Source organism: Hibiscus syriacus, unplaced genomic scaffold (assembly GCF_006381635.1).
Source record: "Hibiscus syriacus cultivar Baekdansim isolate YM2019G1 unplaced genomic scaffold, ASM638163v2 tig00111832_pilon, whole genome shotgun sequence".
Taxonomy (NCBI): domain Eukaryota; kingdom Viridiplantae; phylum Streptophyta; class Magnoliopsida; order Malvales; family Malvaceae; genus Hibiscus; species Hibiscus syriacus.
The window spans coordinates 858,676-883,453 of record NW_024063190.1 but is presented as its reverse complement, the minus strand read 5'-3'; the positions used below and the strand labels follow the sequence as shown (position 1 = coordinate 883,453).

The 24,778-nt window shown below is 34.7% G+C and overlaps 1 protein-coding gene and 1 long non-coding RNA gene across 2 annotated transcripts; one reads left to right on the top strand and one right to left on the bottom strand.

Moving 5' to 3' along the window:
• Positions 1-10,551: 10,551 nt before the first annotated feature.
• On the bottom strand, positions 10,552-17,750 carry LOC120171312. Its single transcript, XR_005520865.1, has 5 exons — positions 17,738-17,750; positions 14,060-14,067; positions 11,713-11,935; positions 11,533-11,654; positions 10,552-10,923 (listed from the first exon to the last, which is right to left on the bottom strand). It is a non-coding gene; the product is annotated as an uncharacterized LOC120171312 (long non-coding RNA).
• On the top strand, positions 12,126-14,793 carry LOC120171310 (nuclear cap-binding protein subunit 2-like). Its single transcript, XM_039179027.1, has 8 exons — positions 12,126-12,245; positions 12,327-12,550; positions 12,646-12,784; positions 12,994-13,027; positions 13,175-13,285; positions 13,812-13,865; positions 13,949-14,061; positions 14,266-14,793. The coding sequence occupies exons 1-8, from the start codon at positions 12,228-12,230 to the stop codon at positions 14,338-14,340; spliced, it is 768 nt and encodes a 255-aa protein (XP_039034958.1). The 5' UTR covers positions 12,126-12,227; the 3' UTR covers positions 14,341-14,793.
• Positions 17,751-24,778: the final 7,028 nt, after the last annotated feature.

The window sequence follows — 24,778 nt, the reverse complement described above, 5'->3', positions numbered from 1 at the left end:
TTACTCTCTTCCCCTCTTAACTGTCCGTGTAGAAAGTGAATTCCGAATATTTGGACGACACTGTCAGTTGCTTGAATTGATCATCGGCCATCACTTAAAAGCACCGAAGAGGATTGTACTTTCCCACTTCCGCATACATAATCGTGCTCAACACGCTCTACACTACCCCATGAAGAATATTTATTAGTATAAACTAATTACATTGGAGATAATTGAAATTAAGTGGAGAGTGGAATCCACTCGAGATGGTAAAAGCGTGAAGGGAAGTGCAAAGCGGTGAATCAAACAACCTCGCCGCTTGTCTCGAAATGTCCGCATGACACGTACACTCGTACAACGCATAAAATTGTCTCCTAACTTGGGCGGCGCCTCAGTCAAACACCTAATTGACTGCACATCTCCCTAACTCTATGTACGTGTTAATTCAGTCCTTAAATTATAATTTGAATTTTAAAAATATTTTAATTCGATATTTTGAAAATAAATATGATATAATTTTTAAAATTTCCTAATTTAGGCAATTTTCCAAAAAAAAAAAAATACTCTTACCCACTAATTTTTCATGTCAGGAACCGTTCAAACTATATTTTTTGATCTAACACCCTTTGCAGTAAAGTGCGCCCCTGAAGCGCGCCTTGCTAAACGTGTAAAACACTTAGGTGTTAATTTAGTAAATATTTTTAAAATAATACCTAATATGTAATTAATTTTTGTTATAGTGATATTTTCATTAAAGCGTCAACTTTATTTATTTATTTATTCTCTGTAAAAAAACATTTATACAATTAAATCTTTAAATATTTTTTTTACAAATTATTTTATAACTCGATAAATTTTGATTTTTGCATGAAATTACATAATACTTATAATTTGATATAGGAAAACTTTGAGGGTAAGTATTTTAAAATATGAATAATTTTATAAAAGTTTTATAATAAATATTTCTTTTTCAAAATGATGATGATAATAAATATTTTATAATTTAAAAAATTATAAATTTTATATATTTTTGAAAATAATAATTTATATTCTTTTTGTATTGAATTCTACTCATTTTTAATTCATTTTTATTGCATTTTTATTGATTTTTAAAAAAAATGAATAATAATTTTTTTATCTATTAATTGTAAGATTTTTGCATTAAATTACACAATACGTATAATCTAGTATAGGAAAACTTTGAATGTAAGTATTTTAAAATATGAATAATTTTATAAAATTTTTATAACTACTATTTCTTTTTCAAAATGATGGTGATGATGGTGATAATAAATATTTTATAATTTAAAAGAATTATAAATTTTATATATTTTTGAAAAAAATTGACTTTTAAAATTAATTGTTCAAAAATATAAAAAATATTAAAATAAACTTTTAAAATTAATAAAGTTTATTATTTTTAATAAAATTAGAATTTAATATTTTTTAAAATTAATATTAGAAAGAATATTTTAAATAAAGAGGTGATATTTTTTAGTTTTATATTCTTTTTTATTGAATTTTATTCACTTTTAATTGTTTTTTATTACATTTTTATTGATTTTTAAAAAAAGAGAATAATAATTCATTTGATCTATCAATTCTAATTAAAAGTATAAAAATGCCAAAAAAAAAGAATTAAAATTGAATAAAATTCAATATAAAAAGAATATAAAGTCAAAAAAATTTCAAAAATATATAAAATTTATAATTTTTTTAATTATAAATTTTTTATTATCATCATCATTTTGAAAAAGAAATAATAGTTATAAAACGTTTATAAAATTATTCATATTTTAAAATACTTATCCTCAAAGATCTCCTATATTAGATTATACGTATTAATTAACTTTATGCAAAAATAAAAATTTATGGAGTTATAAAATAATTTACAGAAGAATATTTAAAGATTTTAAAGTATAAGGTTTTTTTTACATACAAAAAATAAATAAATAAAGTTGACATTTTTACACAAATATCACCCTAAAAGAAATTAATTACATATTAGGCACAATTTTTGAAAATATTTAAAAAATTAACACCCGAGTTTTTTACACGTTTAGCAATGCGCGCTTCAGGGGGAGCGTCTTACCCCACGTGGCGCTAGATCAGGGCACGCCTTACTGCAAAGGGTGTTAGATCGGGAAATATAGTCTGAACAATGTTTGACAGGGAAAATTAGTAGGTAAGGGTGATTTTTTGGGAAAATCACCCCTAATTTAACAAAATTTATTTTATAATTTAATTGTTTTAATAATTAAATTAAATCAAATGAAAAATTAAATGAATTTCACTTAGTATTTAATATTCTAACACAACATAATGATAAAATTAATCTTCTTAAACTTTCATGAAAATGATGATTTTATGTTTTATTTCCTTTTTTAGATTATTTTAGCTTTTAATATTTTAATTTTTACTCAAAGTAATCCATATTGAATGAAAAGTATTAGTTAACTCATGCGTAGACATATATTACTAACATATCATTTTTACATTTATTTAATTGGTGATGTGATACATATCACGCAATTAGTTTGAAGATGTAACACATATAATATTATCAATTAGACGCATGTAAAAAATATCAAATCAATAAAATTTCTTAATCGTTAATCAACTTACTATTTTTATTGAATAATGGTTAATTTATGTTAGCAGAGCTGCTTGCTGTGGACATGTATGTATATTAGCATGGCTAACAATATGCGGTTAGTTTAGGCGCCAAAGTTTGTTAGATTGTTAGAGCAATTGTTAGTTCAATACTAGCTATAAAGCTGGTATATTGTAAACGATGAGCACATGAAATAAACATACAGTTCATTGTATTTTGTTATTCAATATGGTATCTTTCGCCGATCGATCTTGGGCTTCTTGATTCGTGTTTTGTGCCTGTGCATTTTGGTTTGGAGCTTCATGGAGTCGTTCCCAAGCGCGGGCTTCTCTCACAAGAGAATCAATGTAGTTCTTGATGAGATGAATTTCCTGCTGTGGAAGCATCAAATTCTTCTTACAGAAAGGAGTCACCGGCTTGAACGTCTGTTGACTGGAGTACTCAGGCCACCACCAGAGACAATACTCGATGATATTGGGGCAACTCGCACAAACGATGCATTCGAGGATTATGTAGCGCAGGACAGTGCGCTGGCCTCCTGGTTTCTATCAACCATTAGTCCCCACTTGCTTCCTCAATTTGTGGGTGTTGAATCAGCAACTGAAGTGTGGATTGTTGTCCAACAACTCTTTGCGAGCAGGTCCACGACTGCTACCATGAGTTTGCACTGCAAACTACAGTCACTCAAGAAAGGCAGTGACAGTATGCAGGTATATCTCACTCGAGTGAAGGAAGTGTGCGACGTACTTGCATCGTGTGGCAGTGTTGTTTCGCACGTTGACCATGTTGCAAGCATTTTGAAAGGTCTGCACAGGGAGTATAAACCATTTATGGCAGTTATCACCACAATGAAGGAAACATTGTCTTTGGATAGTTTATATATTGTTTTGTCAGATGCTGAAGCACAGCTGGCCGGATTTGATGAGCTATTCGATCATATACCTATGGCTGCCAATATAGCTGAAAGGGAGGAAGTTTATGACTCGTCTTTCAATGGGCGACAAGACTCTAAACCTACACGCTCATCTGCTGTCAGCAGAACTGGTGGTCGAGGGCGAGCCAAAGTTCAATGCCAACTCTGTGGCAAAGTTGGTCACATGGCCGATCACTACTGGCACCGATTTGATGAGGAATTAATGTGTGTATCGTCTGACTCTCAAACTCACAATGCTCGTAAATGGTCAGTCTATCAACGCTCATTACTCAGCTGCTGATACTTCGAGTCTCGGCTGTGAATGCTGCAAGGGCATTCTCAAGCAGTAGGCAGTGTACAAGCCAATACTGCTTCAAGATCCAATTATCATTGGGTGGTCGACTCTGGAGCCACGCATCATATCACCCCATATGCAGCAAATGTTTCGAATTCTACTGAATTTCAAGGTCTAGGTAAACTCACTATTGGCAATGAGCTCTCCATTGATATTCATAACGTTGGCATTGCTCAGCTTCCTCTTACTTCTGCCTCTTCAAGAACCTTGATCCTGAATGAGTTATTACATGTACCTTACACAACCAAAAATTTACTTTCGGTATCTAAGCTTACTAGGGACAACAAGGTTTATCTTGAATTCCATGCTGAAAAATGTATTGTTCGTGATGAACATTCCAAGGCGATTTTACTTTAAGGTATAGAGAAATGTGGCTTATACATTTTTTCACTCAGCGAGTTTGGTGCAGAAAAGATGAATGTTGAGGCTCACCTTGCGTCTGTCTCTTAATCTGAGCTGTGGCATCGACGGTTGGGGTATCCTTCTAATTTTTCTTTTAGTAGAATTGCAAAAGAACTTGATGTAAGACTTGATGTTGATATTAATAAAACTTGTGTGGCTTGCTTTATGGGTAAAAGTCATAAGCAACCGTTTTCCTCATCCAATACTCAATATCATGCACCATTTGAGCTAGTTTTCTATGATCTTTGGGGACCTCCCCATGTTACTTCGAATGGTTATCGTTATTATGTAACCTTTGTAGACGCATTTACTCGTTTTTACTTGGTTTTATCTACTCAAAGATAAGGCTCAAGCTATTGAAGCATTCAATGGATTTCACAAGTTAGTTGTAAATCAATTTGGTGGCTCGATTAAAGCGCTTCAGTCAGATTGGGGCGGAGAATATCAAGTATTTTATGTTTTACTTGCAAAATCTGGATAGTGCACCGACTGACCTGTCCTCACACATCCGAGTAGAACGGGGTGGTCGAACGCAAGCATCGCCATGTTGTTGAGTTAGGTCTTGTACTACTAGCTCAAGCTTCGTTGCCTATGCAGTACTGGTCATATGCCTTTGTAACTGTTGTTCACTTGATAAATCTTCTGCCAACAGCTGTGCTTGGAGGGGTAACTCCGTTCGAGAAGTTGGTTCAAAGAAAACCGGACTATGCTTCCCTCAAGGCCTTTGGATGCCAGTGTTTCTCGCATCTAAGACCCTTCCAGAATAACAAATTATGTTTTCGATCACAATCTTGCACATTTATTGGCATTAGCCCTCAACACAAGGGCTACCAATTCTTGGCAAACAATGGTAGAGTCTACATTTCTAGACATGTGGTATTTAACGAATCCGTTTTTCCGTTTGCAGAAAATGACGCAACCTGCTCGTCACGTGGTTCACAGGGTGTTTGCTTGCAAAACAACCCGATCCTAGCAGATGCAAGAAAGTTGGGTCGTGACACTTTGCCTACGAATCCTCTGGGTGCAGCAGTTACTGAGGATAGTGGTGAAGCCGCAGAACAATTGTGCCAGAATATGATTGAATCACATAGCAATAACGCTGGGACCTCACCAGGTGAAGGGTCAGTTCCTACTGCTGACTTGGAGACAGAATCTAGTGTACCTGCTACAAATGATACTGATATAGTCACTAGTTCAAATTAAAAGCAAGAAGAAATAGTGTTGCCTGCTGGTGTACCTACTTTATCGGTTATGGAAAATCATCATCCGATGGTAACACGCAGCAAACGTGGTATTTACAAACCTAAGTTGTATTCTACTTATTTTGACAATGAAATACCCTCCTCAGTACAAGAGGCGTTACAGTCGGTCGAGTGGAAGGAGGTTGTGCAAGCCGAACTCGAAGCGCTTCAAAGGAACAACACATGAGAACTGGTCAATTTGCCAGAAGGTCACGCACCTATTGGATGCAAATGGTTGTTTAAGATAAAACGTAACCCATATGGTTTTATACACCGTTATAAGGCGCGACTGGTTGTGAAAGGCTACTCGCAAATACCAGGACATGATGTTCTTGATACATTCAGCCCGATTGTTAAATTTTCTTCTCTTAATGTAATCTTGGCACGGGCAGTGTCCAATAACTAGGAGTTGAGGCACATTGATGTGAACAATGCCTTCCTCAATGATGATCTCACTGAAGACGTGTTCATGTAGTAACCATCAGGGTTTGAACAAGTTACTGAATATGGGTCTACACTGGTCTGCAAGCTTCAAAAGGGTATTTATGGACTGTGCCAGACACCCAGGAATTGGCACACTAAACTCTATGATAGCCTTGTACAGATGGGGTTTATAGCATCTTAAGCATATGCATCCCTTTTTGTTTGTAAACGAGGTACTGGTAATGTGTTTCACTTTGCTTTTTCCTGGGAATTAAAGTTCATCACTCCCGTTAATATCTCTTATTGAGTCAGAAGAAGTTTGTACTTGAATTGCTTGAGAAAACAAACATGACAAGGGCAGCTGCTTATCATACACCGATGATTCTGACGCCAAAGTTATCTGAAGATGCTGGGGAGTTACTGCCAAATGCAAGTGAATACCGCAACGTAGTAGGATCGTTGCTCTACCTATGCCACACTAGATCTGACTTGGCGTATAGTGTGGGAAAGGTGACGCAATTTATGCATGTACCACGAGAAACGCATTGGCTTGCAGTCACGTGCATCCTTCGATATCTGGTTGGTACGGTAGATTATGGCTTAATGTTTCAAGCAAGTGAGGCTGAGTTGACTGTATCAACATTTGCAGATGCTGATTGGAGAGCAAACGTAGATGATCGTCAATCAATCTCCGGCTATGGTGTGTTCGTTGGTAAATGTTCGATTGTATGGAGTTCGAAGAAACAGAAAACAGTGTCTCAATCCACAATAGAGGCTGAATATAAGAGTTTGGCTGACGCAGCAGTTGAAGTTACTTGGACGAGATCTTTACTTACAGATTTGGGATTTTAGTAATGGAGAGAGCCAGTGGTTTGGTGTGACAACACAGGAGCAGCTGCCATGAGTGCTAATCCTGTGTACCATGCACAGTCGAAGCATATTGACCTCGATATACATTTCGTTCGAGAGAAGGTTCAGCAGGCCAGTTGAAAGTTAACTACATAAAAACCAGTCATCAAATAGCTGATGGCTTTACCAAGCCTCTCTCCAAATCTGCATTTGCGGAATTTCGCCGCAGTATTTGTGTAGTGCTTGGACTGTAGTACTGTCTTAATTGAAAAAGAAAAGAAAAGAGTAGAGGGAATGTTAGCAGAACTGCTTGATGTGGACGTGCATGTATATTAGCATGGCTAACAATATGCGGTTAGTTTAGGCGCCAAAGTTTTTTAGATTGTTAGAGTAGTTGTTAGCTCAATACTAGCTATAAAGCTGGTATACTTGTAAACGAGTAGCACATGAAATAAACATAAAGTTCATTGTATTATGTTCTTCAATAATTTAAAAAAAATTGAAGATAAAATAATCATTTATACAAATATTAAGAGATAATTTTGCGATCACGTCTTCTTAGATAATATAAATTACTTACATTTGTTCTGATGTAGTAGCAGAATCTCGATAAGTGATCAGTTGTAAAACTTAAATATAAGCTTATAAATGAATCGAATATTCAACGAATCGGTCGACGATAAATTTATTTATATTCGTTTATTTATTAAATGAACAAATATGAATAATATTTCATGTTTGTTTAATTAAATGAATGAACATGAACAAAATGCTCGTTCATTCATTTATGTTTGTGAATGTTCTATAATCTGTTCGTTTATTTATGTTTTCTTATGTTCATTCATTTATGTTACCATATCCGGTTGAAATATTAAGATTTAATAAATTTTAACTTTAAACATATTATTATTTTTAAATTCAATTAATTTTAAACTCGAGTAAAAAATAATCAAATCAATTAAAGAAAATATAAATCCTAAAATTATTTGAAAGAAAAAAAATTCTTCTCAAATATAAACTTAAATAATTTTATTCTCGTTTACATTTGTTCATTTGTTTTCGTTTGTGCTCGTTTATCATTTAAAAGAATAAACATGAACGAACACAAACAAACTAAATTTCTTAATCAACGAAAATAAACAAGAAATTTCGTTCGTTTAGTTGTTCATATTCGTTCGTTTGTTTAATTAAAGTTAAACAAACGAACATGAACATACAATCATTCGGTTCATTTATAGGCCTACTTAAATATGTTGAAAAGTATTATTCATAAAAATTGATACAAAATTTTATCTTCAGATGATGAATTTTTAATCAAGAGAAAATAAACTTTCAAAATTTCATAAAGAAATATAATCAATAAAACATATAACATATTTGAAATATATAATAGTTTTAAATATTTAAAATACATAAATTTTAAACATTTTTAATAACATCTTAATCCATTCATAAAGGTAAATATCTTGGTGGAGAGAACAATAGCCTAGACCTAAACAACAGGCTATATGATAGAGTTGAATTTTGTGGCAATTTAGGTGGAGACGGTCGAGCAGTAACGTAAATTCAGCTGCTGCATCTTAGGCCGAGTACTGCAAAGGGCAAAATTGTAAATGGCAGTGAAACATGGCGTGACGTTAGCAGCCGTATTTTTTTTATTAATTAAATTTAATCTTTTATATTTAAAAAAATATTATTTTAATTTTGAATTGATAGTATCGTAAAAATTATTAAATTATTGTAATTTTTAAATCTAAAAATTTAAATTTATTGAATTATTTCGAGTAAGAACAAATTTAATCTAATATGTGAAGTTTAAGAAATAAAGTATTGTTATACGAAATCACGTTGAAGTTTTATTACAAATTTAACAATGAAATAATATGTTTATAATGATATTTTAATTAAATAATTAAATCATATTATAAATATAATACGTTTGTTACTACACAAATAATAAGTGGTCTGGAATATAATTAACCCTTTATTTATAGTTTTCATTTATTCTTTTCAATTATAATAGCGTGGTTAAGTTGATGTCATGTGTCAATTTAAAAATGAAAAATTAACTATATAGTTCATATTAAAGTAGTAAAATTAATTATTCTTTGTTTATAATTTTAACATTTTTTTGATGAAAAATAAAATAATTTATGTCAAGATAACATTATGTTATTTTTGTTCTATTAATATCACATTTGGATTTATTTGAGCAAAATAAAAATTTAAGAATCAAAAGAGAATAAAACCTCAAGGGTTAATGTGACTGAATTGATAAATTTGGAGGGTCAAAAAGGTTATTACGCCTATTGGTGTTCTATATTATATTGTGATGGTGGATCATTGGGCTGGCGGTAAATGGCGACTACATTATTTATTGGTTGCAAAGAATTTGGCAGGGTCACAACTCACAATAATTGCAAGTTTTGGTGTAAATAAAATATTATATACTGATAAAGGAAAGGTTCTTGCGTTGGTTTATAATTATTTTAAATTTTTATTTTAAATCATTTAGCATTTATTCAATTATTTTGAAACATTTCGATCATAAAGTTTCATTTTAGAGTAAAATATATGTATTTTATACCGTTCATTGACTAATGATTTCATTCATTTAGGGGTCTTTTATCTCAAAATAAATCGTTGACGGTCAAAATACTAAAAAATAATAAGGGTCAAAGTAATTATTTAATCAAATATTAAGAATATAGTTGATCCTATTCCCATATGTAATGTGGTAAGGGGGAGGTAGGGTAGTAGGTTGCCTCTAACGCTAGGTTGAGAGCAACTTCCGTAGAAAATTTCTGGCAAATTATGAATTGCCCACCATGGGCCTCGATCCCACGACTACAAGGTTAAGAGCATTGTGCTCTACCAACTGAGCTGGACAGCCAATTTAATCAAATATTAAGAATATTTTTTTTGTTATTAAGCCTAAAAATATCTTGTTGATTAAATTCATGTAGTGCCTTCATTAATAAAAGCAAATACTATTTTTTACTTAAAGGATCGGGTTTGAACAATTATGTCTACATGATATATAAACATTGTCAATAGATTAAAAAATTTCTAAATTAATATTATCTTATAATCAATCTGGACTATTAAGAAATACTTAACTAAAAAGTAAGTTTCTAAATTATATTTTTTTCACTTCACGCGCCTAATTTTTTTTATCATTATACATGTCTAAAATTTGTGACTTATCAATTGAAGTACTTGATCGATCACGATCGTTAAAAACGATCTATCGATCATTTAAAACATGACATATGTTGCGGTTATATTTTTAAGAATAATTTATTTAAGTAAAAATTTAAAATTATTAAAAAACTAAAAGTTCTCTAAAATTCAAAAAAAAAAAAAAATCATCCGATCGTAAATACCTAAATCTTTATTATCATCCTAAATCCGTAACATTTAAAATCCTAAATCTTTACCCGTAAACTTAAAATCACCCGATCGTAGTTGCCCAAACAACAATTGCTCGAGGCGACGAGCTTGTTTTTCTATCATTCATTGTAGAGGATGGTGTTCTCCCGCATAGGCATGCAATTGCCCCCTCCCCCACATTCAGCGATGGCATTTATGTATGGCCGTAAATGAATCGAGTTGAACTTGATTCGATTTAAAAAGTACAATATTAAATTTGACTCGTTTAAAAAATTCACGAGATTAAAATTATTAGCATTAAGCTCCTTATTGATCGCGTTGAATTTATTCTTATATTAATTTCAACAAAATGAAATGTTTACACCAACGTGCACTGGGGGTTCTTAAAGCAACATATTTGAAACTTCACAACGGAAAAGATGCAATCTGGGCTAATGCATGAGTTTACAATCACGTTGCCGTTGAAAGTAAATGGAATAAAAACACAGTAGCCCTTGCTTCTCTATCTTAGAACTGATGTATTGAAACCAATACAGCAGGTTGGAGACCACAATTTGTCTTTATAGAGACGCATTCAACTGAAAGCCTTAAAAGTATGGAGCGCGACTACAAAGTATATTAACCCTCGATTTATGTTATCTTCAATCACTTCTTAGAAATTAAAAGTACATTAACCCTAGCTCAAAAGCTTAAAATCATAAATTAATCCAGTAATTCCTCTTGTGCTTTGATCTTCATCTAGTCTTGTCTTGTCCTACAACATGAAATAAGGAACACGGACCCTTAAAGAGTGACAAGAAGATAAAGGAATGTTGTCTCGGTAGTTATGAAATAAAATTCATGATTCGATACATGAAAACTAAACTGAGCATATTCCCTAAGACAATGACTACAAACAAGTTCTTTCACTTTTCGTAGGACAACACAAACAGGTAATGCTAACTTCAAGGAAATCTAACCGAAAACAATGTCAAGGTAACAACCTAGATAGCTAATAATGACAAGTTCATGCCTTCACGGTTAGATAATCTACAGACAAAATGACAACCACTTCTCTATTGAACACAAGCACACAACAAAACAGACAAATATATGTTTTTTATACCCAGTTTCAAATCGGTCCTTCGATTACTTCAAATTTCAATCCTCAAATACACCCAAAGTATACAAAGGGGTGTCTAAAACTAGCAACAAGACATGTAAGAATCGTTCAGTAATCCAAGGGAAACAAGAACAAAGAAGAGAAATCAATGAGCCAAAACAAAAAGGGAAAGCACTAAGTTATAGCAAATTCAATTCTCGTCAAAGTTCAATAATAAACAAACCAGAAAGCAAATAATGTAAACGATTGAAATCTCAATACCTTCGGGGAACCAAGCAGCGGTGCTGCAAGAAACAGTGAGCATCGAAGTCATCAAAGCCAAAGCAGTGGCAGAGTGATACGGCAGCATCGATTCCAAGCAGAAACTCGCTTCAATTTGACACCTTCAACACCCAAAACCAAGAGAGGATTTTTTTCACTAATCTGATATTAAAGGCAGACCTGAAAATGCAGTTGGAGAGAGGAACCCTTGATGAGACACGGAAAGACAGGGTGCAGCTCTAAATTGTGGGGCGAGCCGAGCCGCAGCGTTCGAGTTGCACTTGATAGGAAAACTGATCTTGCGGCGGCGCCAAACGATGCAATGGGCAACTTTGCGGGATGAGATGAAGTGGAGAGATTTCAGATGCCAAAATATCAAAAGATTTACCCTTTATTTCTTCTGCTGTTCCAAGGATTTGAAAGTCTTTCCGGACAAGGCGAAGTGGAGAAAGCTAGCTAAGTAGTGGAATAAGCATAAGTTGGAAAACGATAATGGGCCGAAGGCTAAAACAAAAGAAAGAACCCATTGTTCTTCGTAAATGTTGCGGCCCAATAAATACTTTATTATCCCCTTCACTGCAGTGTTCATCAAGGGCAAGGGCAAGGGCAAAGGCAAAAGCAAAAGCAAAAGCCTCGACCTTTATAATTCGTTATATGCAAATAATTTGAATTTTTGGGAGCTTTTGAAAAAGGCAATGGCTTCTCTGTTCAAGGTATATATATTATTTGCTTCCCAGCTTTTTTCAATGTAAATTACTTAATGATCATTTTTTCTTGGGGTGTTAAAATTACAGGACCCAACTAAGATTTCAGCGTACCGAGACAGGAGATTTAATGGCACTCAAGAGGAATTCGAGCAAGCCCTCCTCAATTCGACAACCGTCTATATCGGAAACATGTCTTTTTACACTACTGAAGAACAAGTTTATGAGCTTTTCTCTAGAGCCGGTGAAATTAAGAAAATAATCATGGGGCTTGACAAGAACTCTAAGACACCTTGCGGCTTTTGCTTTGTCTTGTAACTATCTTTTCCCCCAAAAAATTGGTAAATTTCACTTTTCGGCTCTTAATTAATCATCGAGTTTTTGTTTTTGTTTCTGGGTTTTTCATCAGGTATTATTCTAGGGAAGATACCGAGGATGCTGTTAAATACATCAGCGGGACCATTCTTGACGACCGTCCGATTCGTGTAGATTTCGATTGGGGATTTGTTGAAGGAAGGCAATGGGGCCGTGGCCGAAGTGGTGGTCAAGTAAGGTCCTTTTGTTTTGCCTGCAATTTTGCATACGCTTGACCTAGTGTACGTTTTTATGAAAAATTGTATTGTGTTGACTTGTGTAATTGGATGTTTAGTTCTAGGCTTGCATACTATGGACCTGTGATATGTAGAATAGGATGGAGAGAGTATTGCTAAACTTCTGTTTTTCTTGTATTAATCATTTAAGTTTTATATGCATGCAGGTGCGAGATGAATATCGAACTGATTATGATCCTGATATCCTTTCAACTGTTTGTTTTAAATTTGATGCTCATAGTTTATTATCTTGTTCCGAAACAACCGAAAGATGCTTAAGTGTTCGTCGGGGTCTCTTCAGAATGTTTTTTCTGTCTATATATTGTCTTCTACCTTAACATGCTACACGCAGAGGTGGCTACGGAAAATTAGTTCAAAGAGAATTGGAAGCACAAAGGCAGCTTGTAGATTATGGTGCTGGGTCCTTGGGCACATTCCCGCCGGTTATGCCTCCTCATTGTGAGTTCCTGCAGACTTTTAAATATAGATCTATATACATTAGTTGCGTTGTTGGTTAGAATTTACCTTTTCTCGGCTCATAAAACGACAAAGTTGCCTATTGTTTTCTGCTCATTGTTTTAAAATATAGATCTATAGACTCTAGTCTGCATGTTCTGTATTAAAGACCCAAGAAAAAGATAAGCTAATGGCTTCAAATGCAAACTGGAAGATGATAATGAGTGGATAAGGAAAATGTTTGACTCTCTTAGAAATGATTAGCCTCTTCTATAGTAAATGATGAACATATTTGGAAACTGGCAGCGAGATGCTACTTTTTTCTTTTGTTTCTCAGTTTATATCAATTTCATTACTAATCATTTGATCCCCGCTTGGTTTAATCCTCTGTACCGAAGCAAATCTCCTAGATATCATCTAACTTATGTGTTTTTGGGCATCTCTGTCCTTTAATGTGCATCTGATGTGTTTCGGATGTTAATGTGCTCGGAGAAAAGATGAAACATACTGACATGTTATATAATTACAGATGGTAAGCATGGAGGGGGCCATGGACATGGTGGTTCTTATCGTCATGGGAGAGGTACCTTTGATGCACTAGTTTTTCTTATTATGTAGACACATGCACGAACCATTCATAGACTTGATTGATTGTTGATAATTCAGATTACCATCGGAAGCGGCACCGAGATGATGACCGACATGGACGCGAGGCCCCAAAGAGGAACTCGGATCATGAATCCAGGAGAGCCTCTGACCATGACTCAGACTCTAGACCGGTAATGCTTCACAGCACTATGAAAAGTTCTTTGTCAAGAAATTTTGAGTTATTATTGTCCAGGAGACACCATAAGGTGGACATAGATTCATTTAGATAAAATGCATTTAGGAAAAGGTTATAGGATGCTAAATTCATTCTCCAATCCCGACGTTTTCACTTTTCCTTTCCGTACATATTTTAAACCACAATTCCGACTCAACAGGAGAAGAATCCACGTTTCCGGGAGAGTGGTGATTCTGATGATGAAGAAGACAATGACAATAAACGAAGGCCTTAATGGATACTGTTATGTTTTCACTAAGAGGAAGGTATTGGTATTTTCGTGCATTTGTTAGAGGTGGTGCTCCAGAGGTAGAACACTATGAAGTTCTCATGCTACAATAGGGCACACCAAATGCCCTGCTTTGCGCTTGCCTTGTGATTTAGGGAAAGTATGCTGCAACCGTTTTAGGTTTTTGTTTTAGGCATTAGTTGTATTTTTAAGGGAACTAATTATTTTATTTTTCTTTTTTCCGCAACAAATGTGATTTATATTTGGTATTCCGGCCTTGATTCTCCGTTTCCGACATTTAACAATGCAAGTCTCAGCATCTGGCAGATCATTCTTATTCATTTGACAGAAGCAGGGCAGGTTGCATGGCATAGGTGTTTGTAGTTTATGCAATAGCCTGATTGTTACCAGAACATATTATATGGATAGTTGATAAGACATGATTTCCTCCTTGGTCAATACTCTACTAATATGGCTTCCGCTTGAGTTTGAATTTGAAGTTTTTAACGAGCGAAAAGCTCGTTATTTGATATTCAACTCGAAAAGCTCGCAAACAATTTAAAAAATAATATATTAAAATATTTTTTTAAAAATTAAATTTTATATATAATATTCTCATCTACTTAATATTCAAGTTTGAGAGTGAACTGTAATCAAGTTCAAGATTTTTTTGAGTTTAAGTCAAATTTTAATTTTTGTTTTCGAGTTCTAGTCAAGTTTAATTATAGACTGAGTTTGATTAAATGAAGCCCAGTACAAGGCCCACCCAAATTTATTTTGAATTTTAAATAGTTAATTGCTCTACATATATATGGCTTTTATTTTAAATTTATCTTTAAAATTTTTAAATATTTAAATTTTATCTCTACATTATGACTCTTATTCTAAATTGATCTCTAAACTTTTGAATGTTCCAATTTCATACCCAAACTTTTGAATGGTTATAGGGATATTATTGGATCATTCAAAAGTTGTGTGATAAATTGAGAATGAGGGTAATAGTTTGGCCAGAATGTTTAAAAGTATGAGGATCAATTAAATGAAAGTCATAGTTTGGGAATGAAATTGAAATGTTCAATAGTTTGAGTATAAATTTAGAATATGATTCATAGTTTAGGGATTTGTAGTGTAATTAGCTTTAAAGTGAAGAGATAATAATGGTTAGGGTGAACAGTCGCAGTCTATTTGAGGAATTTCTTTTAAACTGATTTCTTTAAAGTGAAGAGATAATGATAGAAAGTCGTAATAGTTCCCTCTTCCTTGAATAATTAATTGAAATCAAGTCCAGTATGTGAAACTGTATATTCTTGGATCCATTTTGATTTGTAAAACATAGATAACAAAACACAAGCGAAGTAGTAAAACACAGGAAAGGCTACCCGTAAACTTTAGTCTCCCTGGTCCCTAAACACATGAATCACTCTCCCAAACCAATATTTTAGGGCGCATACTCTTCTTCTCTCTCCTGATACTCCCCTCCCTTGTTCTCGAACTCTTCCATGGAGTTGTCTGTATTTCCGTAGTAACCTTCATTTTCACTAGTTCCCTTGCTCGATGAAAACTCATATCCATTAGGGTAGTGATTATCCTTCTCCACATTGTAAAAATGCTTACCACCTTCCACGAATCTGGTGTCACTCATTCCTTGTCTCTCGGTCTCGTAGCCATTATCGTTGTAGTTGCCGTTGTAGCCATTGGTGTTGTACTTGTAGTTGCTGAGGGTGTAGCCATTGTCATTGTTGTTGTAATTGTAATTGCTCGTGGTGAACTCATAGTTGTTGTTGTTGTTTTTCTCGTATCTTTCGTCGGTGAAGAGATCGTTTTCGAAATTGGAAGCAGCGGTAGGAGTGTTGCTCGTGGTGACACCCTCTTTTGCAGTGGGGAACATGTTGGAACCGTGACCGTAAAGGCCATAATAAGGATCTTGGCTATCGAAGTTAGCCGGTGTTGGTGCTAGTACGGGCGCGACTTCCGGAGACGGTGTCGGTGCGGCTAGAGGAGAAATTTTGGCACGGAGGTGGATGAAATTGGTAAAGAACTTGCTCTCCCTAGCTTGAATATGGAGAGGGGAAGAAAGCACAAGAAAGAAGAAGAAAGCAATGGGTTGTGCAAAGGAAGCCATGGTGAGTTAATGGTGGGAAGCTGTTGTAAGGTGCCATGTTTGTTTTATAGAGAGGAGTTGGCGCGGTCATGGCCGGGGAATTATGCGCCAATTGAGGAAAGCGAGATATGTGGGGGAAGAAATTACTGATGAGTAGTAGGGCCTGTACCATGTGCTTCCCTTTAGAATGTCCAACAATCGGTACACCTAAAATCTTTGTTTGAGTTTTGCTCGGTCAAAAGGATAGCATGCATGCTTTAATTCTCCTTTCCCTTTTGCTTTCATCAAAGTGTAGTAATAATGAGGAATGAATATGAGAAACATCACTGTGCACTTACAGTTTTAGAGCTGCTTTAGTTCCTTCAACTTCTTTTTACCATTCATTTCATCAGTAACATCCGGCACGTTCTCATTCCCTAATTAATTAGCAGGAACAAGACATGTTTGGTACAGGCTAGGGCCAGTGATGACTACTTTAGTTTTCCTTTAAGTAATGTTGAAGGAAATGTTTAATTTGTCGGCATAATTAATGGTGGGAAAGCTTCAGATTCAATTGTTTCTATTTCAATCTTGCTATTGGTATGTATTTGTGTTGATGTGTTTTGGATTTATTAATTTTTAAAAATATTTTTCACATATTTCCATAGTTTAAATTATTATTTTTCAGTAAATAGATATTATATATAAATAAATATACTCGATTACTTACCTGTAAAATATTTATTAAAAGATCATTTTAATTGGGACGATGACTAGTGAATAATGGCGTGCATGGCCATCTCTTGTACTAAAAAAATAATTTTTAAAAATTTCAAAAGAAAGAGCATTTGAAGCCGTCCAAGATTTTTCCCTCTCTTTTTCTTGACTATTTAAAAAATGAGTAAAGTATATAATTGATCACTAAACTTTTCAGATGCATGCATTTAGGTTCCCCGACTTTTAAAACTTGCAATACAGTCACCAAGTATTTAGTTCATTTGCAATATGGTCCCTGAAGTAACTGACGTTGGGATAAATTATATAAATGGTCACTGAACTATTCAGTGCTTACATTTAGGTTCCCAACTTTTTAAACTTGCAACACACTCACCAATTACATTCTAAACCCAAAATCCAAAATGCTTCAATTACATTCTAAACCTCAAATTCCAAAATACTTCAATTACATGTCCAACCCCAAATTCATAACCCATTCTCAAAATCTACCATAACAAACTGAACTTGAAGCAGCAACCTTAAACTCTCAAAACATAACCCTAAATGCTAAATTTCCCCACCAATTAACCCAACATAATCAACAACATTTAGGTTTTGGTTTATATATATATGCTTCCTCACCTATGTAGGGCATTGGGAAAAATCCCCATATAGGGCTCTAACTAAATTATTTCTTGAACTGGGGTGTTTGCTACAGTGACCTCAAGTGCTCCTTGCGACAAAGCCTCATCTGTTGCAGCAACTCTTCTCTCTTCCCTCGCTGTTGCAGCTCTTCTCTCGCATGCATGGCCCATGCACACTAGGTTGGTCGCGTATGCTCCATGCGACCATAGAGGTCGTCGTGTGCTCCTGGAGACCTATGGAGGTTACTGTAACAATCACCACACTTAAGCAAATAATTGTTCGACTGCATTATATGAAGAATTTTTTTCCTATTGCATTATTCAACCACTTTTGCCTATATATGTATGTATATATAAACTCTACCCTGAAAGAGATGCATGAGCACTGATGAATTTAGTTCCAAGGTGATTGGGTTTTTACTGTATGGCATTTGGGTTATGGTTATGGGTTACGCTTTTATTATAGGTTTTGGTTATATATGGGGCTGGGTTTAAGTGGTGTAATATAAATTGGTTTGGGTTTTAAAAAACTAACATATTTATTAAAGTTATTGTTATTTAACTAACAAGTTTTATTCAATTGATAAACAATTTGATATTGATTAATTAGGATGAAGCATTGAAATCGAGAGAGCAATAAAAAATATTATTATTTACTAATTCATTATAGGTTGCTTAATCTAGTTTATAATTTTAAACTTAAATTAAGTACATTTAATATTAGGGTAGAGTATATAAATAGTCCCCGAACTTTTAAGACATTTGCATTTAGATCACCCAACTTTTGAAATTTATAATATAATCATCGAACTTTTAATCCGTTTTCAGTAAGATTCATGCGTTACCTCCCGTTAATTTTTGCTGACGCAACACTTAATTGCAGTTCCTCCTCCTCCTCCTCTAATTAAACCAAACCACCCAAATTCACATTTCTTGATTCGATTTCTTGTTCCTTTACGACGCGGGTTCTTTTTAATTTTCAAATGAATATCTTCCATGGCTGCAGTTGTAGGAGCTACACAATGATCGACTAGCTGGCTTTTCGTTTCAATTGTACGGGGTTTATGAAATGCATGAGCTTAGAAAAGGAGTTTGTAAAGGTCGCGCCAAGTTAGCGCTGCCGCAACAGCAACCTGAAGAAGCGGGAAAGCAAACGAGGAAAGGGAATCGAGGTTGTGGTTGAGGCTGTTGAGGTGGGTAGGCCGAAGTTGGCTGCCAAAAGACTGAAGGAGAAGGACGACCCTCAGGTTGTTGTAGTTGTAGCTGCAGCTGTGAGAGAGGGTCATAATTATTACTTAAAATTAATAAATTTAGTGGTATATGATCTACAATGATACGAGGATTAATTGTTGAGCATTCTTCATATTCTTTCTTTCACTTTGAGTGATCCGAACACACTTAAAACTCCGGTCAAATCGAACCCTCTTGCTCGTCTCCTTGTTTCCAACATCTCAAACTGAACCAAGCTGGAGACGAGTACATTACATCTCTATGTTTATTTTGCTGTTGCCTGTGTTGGTACATTACATCTCTATGTTTATTTTGCTGTTGCCTGTGTTGGTACATATGCCAGCTGCAAACAAGTTTCCTTTGTCTTTGCCTACTCTTTTTCTTGCATTTGATTGATGTAACATTATAGTCAACCAATGCAACTAAATTGCTGAATTCCGATGTCTGGTTCAACGTGCGTGCACCTTTTTTTCTCCATAATAGCAATCAATTAGATAAACGTGCCTTCAATCAGATTCTTTTTTGTTGATTACAACGTGCCTCCTTCCATAATGTTGGCAATAAAACAAATAAATAATATAATAAGTGTTAACATAATTCGAATTTAATGAATTATAGATCTTATTTAAATTTATTATGACCTAAGTTTGGATATAATTTGGTTGTTAGTTCATGATGGAACGAAGTAGAGGAGACGGGGACATCGTCGTTCTGAAAATTTTAAATTATCATATATTTTAGATATTTTCTTTGTATTTTCATTAATAATAGTCTTCGTCTCTGAAATTTTATAGGGAAAATTATATGCTTAATACCTATATTATTACTTTTGTTCCGTTTTGGTACTTTAACTTTATTTTTTTCAAAAAATACATATTGTTTACTTTAATTTTTTATTTTGATATCTGTCGTTAAAAACATAACATAGCTACAGATGTGGCATTTTTATTTTTTCTAATAATGATATGACATTATCTTATAACATCACGTCAACAGTTCTATTAAGCTGTTAATGGTAAGGTATCAAAATGAAATCTAAACTAAATGTAGGTATGATTTTGGAAAAAAATAATTAAAGTTTAGGTACCAAAATGGAATAACAGTAATCATTTAAGTACTAAACATGTAATTTATCCAATTTTATAAATTCTTCACTTCTAAAATTCTAGAAGTTCCTTCATATAACATAAAATCATGTGTACGTCCTTATAATTATTAGAGAAAATCGCCTCAGTGACCAAAAAAAGGTTATAATATACGATTTTAACCAACTTTTTTTGGATTTGCCAAAATGACCAACAAAATCGCAACGCGAAATAAAAATCGCAACGCGATCCCCAGAATCGCAAATCAGTTTCCAAAATCGCAACGCGATTCTTGAAAATCGCAATGCGATAGTACAAATTCGCATTGCGATTTTCCAAAATCGCAACGCGAATATGAAAATCGCAACGCGAACACATAAATCGCAACTCGTATCCGTAAATCGCAACGTGTATCCGTAAATCGCAACGCGTATGGGTAAATCGCAATGCGTATCCGTATATCGCAACGCGTATCCGTAAATCGCAACGATAATACATAAAATCGCAACGCGTATCCGTAAATCGCAACGCGATATTTAAAGCGCCATTATAATCGCTACGCGTATTTTATTTTCAAATTACAAAAACGAATATTAAGACAAAATCCCGTAATCGCAACTCATAACCTAAAACCTAAAATCACAACTCAGTCCCATCTCCATCTCTCACTCTCTACGGCGAAGAAATCCGTCCCCATCTCCGAAGATTTCCGTCCCCATCTCCGGCGAAATCCCTCACAACCATTCACGGTCAGAAATCCCTCACAATATTCAGAAATGGAAAATCAACCTCCGAGGGTTAGTTTTTTTAATTATTTTTATTTTGAAATGTTTGCATTATTGTAGGTTTTTCATATTGAAACTGATGATAAGTTTACTGGTCATTTCAATAATAGATTAACCATTTCACTTAGATTTCATTTCGCGTTACGATTCTGTCGTTGCGATTTTCATTTCGCGTTGCTATTCTCTCGTTGCGATTTTCAAGTTAGTATTTGTCTTTGTCTTTGTTCTGTCTTTTGGTTGAAGTAATGCAATCCATTCAAGTTTCAATTTGCAGAAGAGTCGCAACGAGATAAATGAAAATCGCAACGAGAGAATGACTGTTGCAACGAGAGAAATGAAAATCGCAACGAGAGAATCGCAACGCGATATGAAAATCGCAATGCGAAATGAAAATCGCAACGAGAGAATCGCAATGCGAAATGAAAATCGCAATGCGAAATGAAAATCGCAACGAGAGAATCGCAATGCGAAATGAAAATCGCAATGCGAAATGAAAATCGCAAAGAGAGAATCGCAATGCGAAATGAAAATCGCAATGCGAAATGAAAATCGCAATGCGAAATGAAAATCGCAACGAGAGAATCGCAATGCGAAATTATAAACGCATTGCGATTCTCTCGTTGCGATTTTCATTTCCGCATTGCGATTATAATTTCGCATTGCGATTCTCTCGTTGCGATTTTCATTTCGCATTGCGATTTTCATTTCGCATTGCGATAGTCATTTTTGCCTTCAACATAATGCAGATTGAAATCAACAAAATCAACCATTACATTTCAACCAAAATCCCTGTTTTGGAACGTAAACATTGGATTCTCGTCGAGCTTCAGCTCCCATCCCTTAAGACAATAGTGTATGACAGCATGATAAATTACATATCATTGGCTGATTTAAGAGATGTTATTAAGGGATGGAGCTCTCATTTGGCTAAATTCTTGGATGCGATCAATTATTGGACTCGTTCTGGAAACAAGAAGCCAAAGAAGCTCAATATTACAGTTATTAGAGACGAGACCGCGCCACAACAAACGAGCGGAGCCAGAGGAGATTGTGGTCCTCTCGTATGCTTGGCGTTGGAGCGTTTGACGACGGGAAGCATCAAGTATCTACCTCCCACCGATAGAGATAGAGCTGCAGTAGGCTTGTGGTTTCGGCATTATATGGCTAAATCGATATATACGAGACGCTGCCTACCTGCATCCGCGTTATAAAAATGTCCATAAACAATTGGTAAGTTTATATACTTTTGGTTTGAAAATGTTTGGTTAAGTACCTAGAATTCAATAATTTGCTGTTTGTAGGTTTTAGATGTGTAGAAAGTGTTGTTTGAGCAAATGTTTGGTTTCTGCAGGTTAATCTCAGAAGTGAACTGCGTGAAAATGATGTATGGCTGCAAAAGTTGATTCAATAGTTTAATTGATTGTTTTTTGATTGTTTAATTGATTTGTAAAAGTTGATTCAATAGTAGATGATCGGAAATAAGAATTATTGCTTATTTTTTGATTGTTTAATTGATTTGTAAAAGATGATTTGTAAAAGTTGATTTGTGTAATTGAAGCGAACATAATTCTTATTTGTGCTTGTTTAATTGATTGAAATGTAATGGTTGATTTTGTTGATTTCAATCTGCATTATGTTGAAGGCAAAAATGACTATCGCAATGCGAAATGAAAATCGCAATGCGAAATGAAAATCGCAACGAGAGAATCGCAATGCGAAATTATAATCGCAATGCGGAAATGAAAATCGCAACGAGAGAATCGTAATGCGTTTATAATTTCGCATTGCGATTCTCTCGTTGCGATTTTCATTTCGCATTGCGATTTTCATTTCGCATTGCGATTCTCTCTTTGCGATTTTCATTTCGCATTGCGATTTTCATTTCGCATTGCGATTCTCTCGTTGCGATTTTCATTTCGCATTGCGATTTTCATTTCGCATTGCGATTCTCTCGTTGCGATTTTCATTTCGCATTGCGATTTTCATTTCGCATTGCGATTCTCTCGTTGCGATTTTCATTTCCGCATTGCGATTTTCATGTTGGGATTTTCATTTCGCGTTGCGATTGTAATTTCCGTGTTGCGATAGTCAAATGCATGCCTAATAGTGATAACAACTGAATAACAAGAGTTGGTTAAGTCAAAATGGTTGGCCTGAGTCATTAATTCAACTGAAAATGTTAAAAGTTCACACATAAAATCCACATAATACAACGTTTGCATTTAAAAATCACCTAAGTTAACAGTCCCAAAAGGTGAAGCCAATTGTGATTGGGATTTTAAAGATGATTGCCTTTGCTTGACACCATATGAGCTTTGGATTTTGACGAGGATCCATATTTTGGTAGAGGAAAAGATGATTTTGATGGCACTGGTGATCCACATGTCAACCTTGAATGACCACTTTCCTTGCACCGACTACATGTCGATCTCTTCTTCTCTTCACCCTTAGAAGGTATACGATCGTGACTTTTTGGTCGGCCAGGTAGCCTTCTGTCCATGGCTGGTGGCAAAACTGTTTGTAAGTCATCTGGTATATCCCACTCAGAAGGATGTGGAATAGGGTAGACAATCTCGGCATAAGTCTGTCGATAAACTTCTGTAGTGTAGCAATCCATAGCGTATGCGCTTGAATCATCTTGGTTTAAATGAAGAGCAACTTTTATAACATGGCCACACAGATAACCAGATGTTTGCCATTTCATACAACTACACGTCTTTGCATTTAGATCGACTAGCCCATTTAAGTTATTATCCAGTACTTGAAACAAAGTGTTTGAACATGGTTCAACTCTCCATGACGTTGACTTCACAACACGTTTCGTTATCTTTTTTTCAATCCATGGTGTAACACGATGTTCCAATGTTCCTGTAAATTTAAATAAACAATACTTAGTAAAATATAAATATGATAAGTTACGAATTCAAAGAAATAATACCTGCATGGTTTCTTTTCTTGTAGTACCACTGTTGAATAGAGGCTCGAAAAAACTCCATTAACATAGTAATGGGTAATTTCCGGGAATGACGACTTCGAGCGTTGATTGATTCTGCACTATTAGACGTCATGAAACCATATCTTGCTCCAAGTTGATGTACTCTTGACCATCTTTCAAACCCGACATCTTCTAGTGTTTGAGCACACTGAGGCAAAACACGTCTTAAACAATTTATATGCTTATTGAAATCCACTTCCCGATAAGCTTTTACAGCCTTCCAGTATGTCCATTTGTGCTTTTTTATACCAGCAGACCTTGATTTTAGATTTCTATACAAATGAACACCACAAAGTCCATGAAAAGCATCTGGGAAACACCTTCTAACAGCGTTGTCAATTGAGTTTGCCCTATTGGATATGATTGTCAGATTGCTAATAGGACCTATGCAATCCCTAAGATGCCCCATAAACCATGTCCATGAATCAGAGGTTTCAGATTTGCCAACCCCGTAAGCTATTGGCAATATCCCATTGTTAGCATCCATGGCTACTGCTAATAAGTTTACTCCAAGGTATCGACCTTTCAAATGTGCTCCGTCAACTATAATAACTGGGCGCATGCAAGTAATAAACGAACGAATCTACAAAATAATATACACAAGAAATATAATCATTTAAATGTGAAATGCATGTAACTAACAAAAATGAGTCAACAAATTATATTGATTTACTAACCGTAGCACCAATGGCGATAAACAGCAACTCAAAGCGTCCATCTCTATCTGTTTGATATGAGTTACCGACCCAGGATTTTTCAGCTTTAAATTGTGACAATAAGCCGGCAGTTGGGCAAACGATGCTTCTGGCGACCCCCTCAACAATTCCAAGGCATAACATTTGGCTCTCCAAGCTTGAGAATATGATATACTAATCTTGAACCGAGCATTCATGTCAGTCATAATTTCA

Excerpts from the sequence above, each read along its gene's own strand:
- LOC120171310 (XM_039179027.1), top strand. Across the intron at positions 13,028-13,174 it reads TCGAACTGATTATGATCCTG|GCAGAGGTGGCTACGGAAAA; the intron begins ATATCCTTTCAA and ends AACATGCTACAC. Across the intron at positions 14,062-14,265 it reads ATGACTCAGACTCTAGACCG|GAGAAGAATCCACGTTTCCG; the intron begins GTAATGCTTCAC and ends CCGACTCAACAG.